The sequence below is a fragment of the Heterocephalus glaber genome, unplaced genomic scaffold (genome assembly GCF_053883595.1).
Source record: "Heterocephalus glaber isolate CG9 unplaced genomic scaffold, H.glaber_assembly_v1.0 deba00001442, whole genome shotgun sequence".
NCBI classification, from domain to species: domain Eukaryota; kingdom Metazoa; phylum Chordata; class Mammalia; order Rodentia; family Bathyergidae; genus Heterocephalus; species Heterocephalus glaber.
This window is the reverse complement of record NW_028258296.1, coordinates 25,051,813-25,058,654: the sequence shown is the minus strand read 5'-3', so window position 1 is coordinate 25,058,654 and position 6,842 is coordinate 25,051,813. Positions and strand designations below refer to the sequence as shown.

The window sequence follows — 6,842 nt, the reverse complement described above, 5'->3', positions numbered from 1 at the left end:
GTAATAAAAATTGTGCTTGCAATTAATACTGCTCAATTTTGGACATTCCAAAATGGTTTAAAATGGTAAATTAGGGCCAGGGATTTAGGTCAGTGGTTCCGCCGCCTGCCTCGCAAGCACAAGGACCCAAGTTCCATCCCTGGTACCAAAAAAAAAAAGTAAATTAAATGCTATATATACATTACCACCAAAAAAAATCTGCTTATATTCAAAGCAAGGACAATTTCATGGCAAAACAAATGTTAAATAATACAGTAAGATAATCTGACAATAACGTATTTCCCTTGCAAACAAAAACAATTATCAAATATGTTTGAACATACACTGCCAATATTTGCCTTTGTAGTTATTTTCCTGTGTCTATGTGTAAAGCAGTTTTGTTATATAAGAAAACTACTAGTCCTAATTCACAACAAACTGTTTTAAAAGCTAGTTTTGGACCACATGTCTGTTACAGATCATTCCAATGTTTTCATGAAACATTACAGAGACTCTTCCAAACTACTTACAAAAGGGCAAAAGCTCCTATTTTCATAAGAGAATCATAGGCACCCAAAATTTGTTTGAGAGGCCTATTGTTTTCAAAGTGTAATCACTATTACCTTCAGAATCACCTGGAACACTCATTAAAATACATCATCTCCAAAGAATAGGCTCTGGTCAATCTGGAATGGAGCCCTCAAATGCTCACTTTTAGAAAAATTCAAACAAACCATAAGTAAATTTCTTTCGTTATTAAACTACGTCTCATTTTTTAATAAAGAATCAAGTAATCATTCAAAAACAGATCTTATATGCATCCTTATTATAAAAGCAATGAAGATATAGATACCAAGGATCACAAAAATTAATCTGTTTGTAAAATGGACTAAAAATCTACAAAGTATCCAATGGAATATACATAAAATTCGAATTTATGACTTTATTAATATTTACAAATAAGTTAATCTTTATAAAGAATTATGCTTTCCACAAAAATTTCTTAGTTCCTCTTTCTCATTCTAAAACATTTACCTAGAAACTGTTAAACAGGATTTGTGTTATCCAGGACTCTTTCCAAGTTTCATGTCTTAATTAGGTTACCAGAGATATTCTACTTTAAAAACCCCAATGTCATGCCAAAAAACCAAATACTAATAAAACTCAGAGAAATCTATTATTTTTTTACCTTAGCCTTTTCACAAGTCCTTTAAAATATAGGAGAAAGAAGAAGGTTGATCAAGTCCTATTATTCTTAAAGATCCAAACTTTAGTCTTCAAATGACCTTCCCTTATTTGGGTCCAAATTGCTCAACTGGATCTAAGTGCCTATTGGGTTCTTCTAGCTTAAAGCTAATCAAACTATTAAAAAATAATGATGATGGTTCAGAAAAATCTCATTTAAGCTTTGTTTTACGTCACAAAAAAAGAACCAAACTGAAATTCTACAAATGCCCATACATTCATACATCTAATGCTTTAAATTTTTGGAGATAGTTTTATTGAAATAGTCCTTCCTTAAAAGACAGAGTATAGATTCAAAAAGCACTGCTCTTTGAATTCATACTCAGAAAAGACTCAAGATTCATGAGTATTACTTTCTAGTCATAGTCATTTGAAAATAAATGACTTCAGAGATTACCCGTCAGTCTCCTGTACTCTTGTTGAATATGGAAGTATAGAAGCCATAAAGAGTTAAAAAAATATATTTCAAACAGAAATAATTCTTTTTTAAAAAATAAAAAAAGATTTGTCACTCTGTTATTCAGGCAAAGACACTGACAAAAGAACCAACACAATCATGGAAAACTTACTCATATTCAAATGTATTTTCAGGAAGATTCCAAGATTTGACACAGGCACAAGGAAAAAGAACAAGCTAAGACAATTATAAACAAGGTCAATTACAGACTGACCTATATTTGAAATGTGCTTAAAAATATAGTTTCATTACACTTTTTAAAAATATGATTGAGAAAAATTTTGAATTCAGGTCTTCTCAATCATTTTGAAATACCTGTGAGTTGAATTCATACATTAAGGCAAATAATAATTTTAAGTATTCACTTAATTGATCAACTGTTTAAATTGCTAATCCAGGGAGAAAGTTGTTTTCAAAAAAATTTTATTGCTACAAAAGGAAACATGTACACAAAAGCTTTTAAGCTATCTGAACACAAATTACTAATCAATGTCTAAAATGGTAAAAAAAATACACAGAGCACAAAATACTTGCCCAATTTATCTTATCTAGGGTAAGTATACCAAAAAAATCAATGCATACTTGAAAATGTACTCAAGAGCAGCATTTAAGTTCAAATGATTAGAATAGATATACTAACGATATACATCTATTATCCTTAACACCAATAAAGTAATAAAAATTAAGCTTAAAAATTATAGAAACATTTACTGGATCTTCTAAGTTTGATAGCTATAAAAACTAAACTAAAAATGGTATTACTTTCATTCTATTAAACAAATGCCAAACACTTAGAAATTATATAAAACAATTTCATTGTGTGGAATGCATGCAACATGGGTGTTAATTCACTATTTTAAGCTATTAAACTCTTACCCCTTTCCACATTAGAACAGACATTTAAAGATCCTTTTAAATCTAATACCTCATACTTAATTTTCCTCAGGTTGTTCAACAGGGAAGTCAACAGGCTCTTCTTTTGCTGTTTCTTCCTCCTCTTCTTCCCCAGCTCCCTCTACTTCCCCCTCTACTCTATCCTCACCCACTATTCCTCCTTCCTCCCCTACCTCTGTGTCCCCCTCTCCCTCTACTCTGTCACCTTCTCCCATATCCTCTACTTCCTCTACTTCTTCCACTTCTTCTGCTTCCCCTACTTCCTCTACTTCTTCCTCTTCATCTTCCTCCTCTTCAATAGGTTCATCAATCTTTTCTTCATCCTCTTCATCTCCTTCTATTTGCTGATCCTGAGAATGATCTTGATTTTCAAAAGGATTCTCACCCTAAAAACATGAAAAAGTTTTTAAATCAGCACATTTATTTTTGTATCAGTGAAATTTTTATTTGTTCTGTCACGAAAAATAAATATCAGCTAAAGTTTTTTCACTTATGACAAATGCAGTAAATATTTACTGAGTACCTACTTTAAATCAACTTGGATACGTAATTTCCTGAAGTCATTATGTTATACTCCACAAACTGGAATACTTAAAAACCTAGAGCACTTAAAAACCTACAGTACTAAGTACTAGAGTACTTAACAGAATTTCTAAAATCATACAGAAAAGACAAAAGACAAATATGTGGATTTTGGCAGAAATAAAACAAATGAGACAAACATTTGCACTCCACTTAATTCCACAACTATTCAATGTATTTATGCTATTGGATCTCTTTAAACTTCAAATAAATATCAGGTACCTTGTTTACCTACCAAATACAATGTCTTACTTCCACTTTCAAAAAAAGTTGTACAGTGGGCCTGGGATTTAGCTTAGTGGTTCCAGCTCCTGCCTTTCAAGTGCAAGGTCCCGAGTTCAATCCCCGGTACCAAAAAAAAACAATATTGTGAAGTTTTTCATTCAGTAAACATTCACAGGTAAAATTTTATTTTAATAATTATGTATCTGGGTTGAATCTCATATAAATTGGATCACATCAGAAGACTACATTAGTACAGTAAGAAATGCAGAAGCAATAAAAGTTAATGAACAGGTAAGTATTAAGACTGATGCTACATTTTAAAATGAACAGATATGAATGTGTAGGATGGAGTAGTAAAAGAAGCAATACTGGAGCTAGAGGTGTAGCTCAGAGGTAGAATGTGTGCTTAGGAAGCCCAGTGTTCAATCTCCAGTGTCATTAAAAAGGAAAAAAAAAAAGTACTAATGAGGAGGCTACTCAAATAGCCCAGAAAAGGAAAATGTAAAAGATGTAGCAACAGTATTAAAAGAATAGGTAAATTAGAATGGGAAGGAAGAACAGCATACTATGTACATAGAAATTAAGATGTCTGAATGTCTATAACCAGCAGCTATAAATTTACAACTCAATTGAGAGGAGAGTTCAGAGTGAAATCAGTACATGAGACAGACCCAAGGTAGATCTGAAGGAGTAGAAACAGTGCGAGAATAAAACCCTGGAAAATGCCCATACATGGGGGCAGAGGTTAGAAAAAAAAGAACACTCAGTGCAGAACAAACCAGAATGGTAAAATATCTGCCAAAACAGAGTTTCACGAACAAGTGATACAAAGCTGGGAGTGGTGATGCATGCCTGTAATCCCATCATTCGAGAGGCTGAGGCAGGATTGCAGTGAGCTCAAGGCCAGCCTGGGCTACATAGTGAGTTCAAGACCAGTGTGCACCCTGTCCCCTCACCAAAAAAAAAAAAACAGAACAAACAAGTGATACATCAGTAATATTAAATAAGGCAAACAGATAAAAGTAGAAAAGGATCAAAAAATGTCATTAGAGTCAATCGTTAAAGCTGAATGAAAGTTCTTAAGGATTTACTTTTATATATATATGTATATATAAGTTTATAAAAATGTATATATACATACATATACATATACATATACACACACGCGCGCGCACACACACACACAATAAACAACAGTATGTTAAAAAAATGTTAAGGGCCACTACATAAGATAGTTGAGTCTTGAGTAAGCAATTTCAAAAGTATGATGTATGTGGGAGTCAGTAGTAGCTATCCAAGAATATATTGTCACAATTTTCTGTAAAGCTTGCAAAAAAACCCACAAGCCTGGTTCCCCACTCTGAGGTTTCAACTTAGTGAAGTGCTAGAGCTCTTGCTAAAAATACTAATTCCTAAATCAATCTCAGATCTTTTTTGGGGGTTTGCCAGGCAGGCACAGTGCCACTGGGCTAAATCCCTGGCCCAATCTCAGATCTTCTAAATCAAAATTCCCAGAGCAAAAGCCTGGTAACCTATGTATTTAAAAAGCAGGGGCTGGGGATTTAGCTCAGTGGTTCCGGCACCTGCCTCGCAAGCACAAGGTCCCGAGTCCGATCCCTGGTACCAAAAAAACCCAAAAAGCAGACTTCTGGGAAGATGGCACAGTGGTGGGGAGCAGAAAAAAAGCCTCTCTGAGATTTGGTGCCCTGACACTGGAATATAGCAGCACAAGGAGGAGGAGGGATGTGGGTCCCCGGGACCCAGGAAGGATCGGATGTGAGAATTGAAGTCTACAGGGAGAGTGAAGAGAGAGACATTAACAAAGAGGAAGGTGGTACCAAGCAGTGCACTCTCCCAGAGCCCAGACTCTAGGCGAGGGAACAGTAGGTTGAACCTACAGGTGCATTTGACTGCTAGTAACCCCACAGGCCTCCACAGAGAAACGTGCCAGTGAAATGGAGCAGGAGATGCTCCAGACTGCAGTGGCTGGTGAGTTATCCAAATTCAGACCTCACCCAGAAGAGGGTGACTGGCTGGTAGCGATTATGGAGAGGGGCCAATTGAGCTTGGAACTTAGAATGGCTACAGGCAGACTCCATCTAGAGGCTCCTGGTGCCTCCGTGTGGGTGCCAAGTTCAAGTCAGTAGGAGGTCAGGGAGTGGAGTTCAAGCAGGCAGGAGACACATCGACGGTTGCATGCTCAAGGAATCCGGTTCCAGCCTCGTAATCAGAAACTGGCCTGAACTTCAGATGAACTAAAGGGGCAGGCTGGCTGGGATTATCCATTACCTCACTGCAAAGCTGCAGCTAGCTTGCTGGGATTAATCAATTTGGCTCTGGACTCTGTCCACATTTCCTAACAGTAACAGAAGAGACAAACCTTGAATTGGACGTTTTTGGGGTTTTCTCATTTTTCTTTTCTTTCTTTCCTCCTTTCTAGTTATTTTGTTTTGTTTTTTCTTCATTGTTTGAACAAGGTTTCTAGTTTTTTGATGTTGTTCTGTTCTAGTTTTTATTTTTTCCTTTTCTCTCTCCCATCTGTCTTCACCAATTTCCTTTGCACTTCTTTATGTTTTGGTACAGGGGATTGAACTCGGGTCCTTGCGCTTGCGAGGCAGGCGGTGGCACCACTGAGCTCAATTCCCAGTCTTTTCACCAATTTCCTAAAGTTTGTCCTCCAGCCTTCCTTCTGATCTCTTCCTCTCCTTCAATTTCTGTTTTTAACTCCCTACTCCCTTTTAAATCTTTTCCCCTAAGGGTAAAATTGCCATATTAAGGGCTACAATTTGTCACTTTCTAGGCTGTATTTGATGCTACTGTTATTATTGATTGTACTACTTTAGCCAAGGTGACATAATTGGGCTAATCAGTTGTTCCTCCTGTTATACCAAGACTGAGATTGCCTAAGGGTCTTTAAAAAAAAACCTGTAGGACAACAGTGCCAAAGAACTGGCAGCTAGGTCAAGTAGGCAGAAACTTCTCATCCCCAATAAATTGAAGAAATAGGATCTTGCAACACACAAAACCCAAAAGCTAGCTACACATGAAAGACACTTCTGAGAAGTAGTCATTTCCTAAGGGTTCTGAATATTGGCCATAAAGCTACTCACCATAAGCAATTTACAAGCATAAACCCAGGAATCAAAGTTTAAAAAAAAAAAACACAAAAAATGAGAAGACACATAAACAAGATGAAACCTCCCTCAGACATTTCAGCTCACCAAAGGCAAACCCTAGAGGCAATGAAGTAGGACAACCTCTAAGCCACCCACCTAGACTCTCTAAAGTGGTAACCCCAGAAATAACAAAGCAGATGGACAAGGCCCTACAACAAAATCAAGAGATAATTTTCCAGAGAACAATAGGGATGGACACCAGAATGAAAGACATACTTAATAACTCTATAGAGTATGTACAGGTAAAAAAAATAGAGTTCAGGAACATGATGGAAACCATGAAT

At 36.2% G+C, this 6,842-nt stretch overlaps 1 protein-coding gene across 4 annotated transcripts in view; it reads right to left on the bottom strand.

Annotated features, from left to right (window-relative positions):
- Positions 1 to 1,783: 1,783 nt before the first annotated feature.
- The window catches only part of Znf326 (zinc finger protein 326), a 204,810-nt gene continuing 199,751 nt past the window's right edge, over positions 1,784 to 6,842 (bottom strand). For all 4 annotated transcript variants that reach the window (XM_087213064.1, XM_004841303.4, XM_021255411.2 and 1 more), the window contains one exon: positions 1,784 to 2,961. In XM_087213064.1, coding sequence (XP_087069190.1) covers positions 2,614 to 2,961 — 348 coding nt within the window. In that variant the 3' untranslated portion in view covers positions 1,784 to 2,613. The remainder of the gene's footprint in view (positions 2,962 to 6,842) is intronic.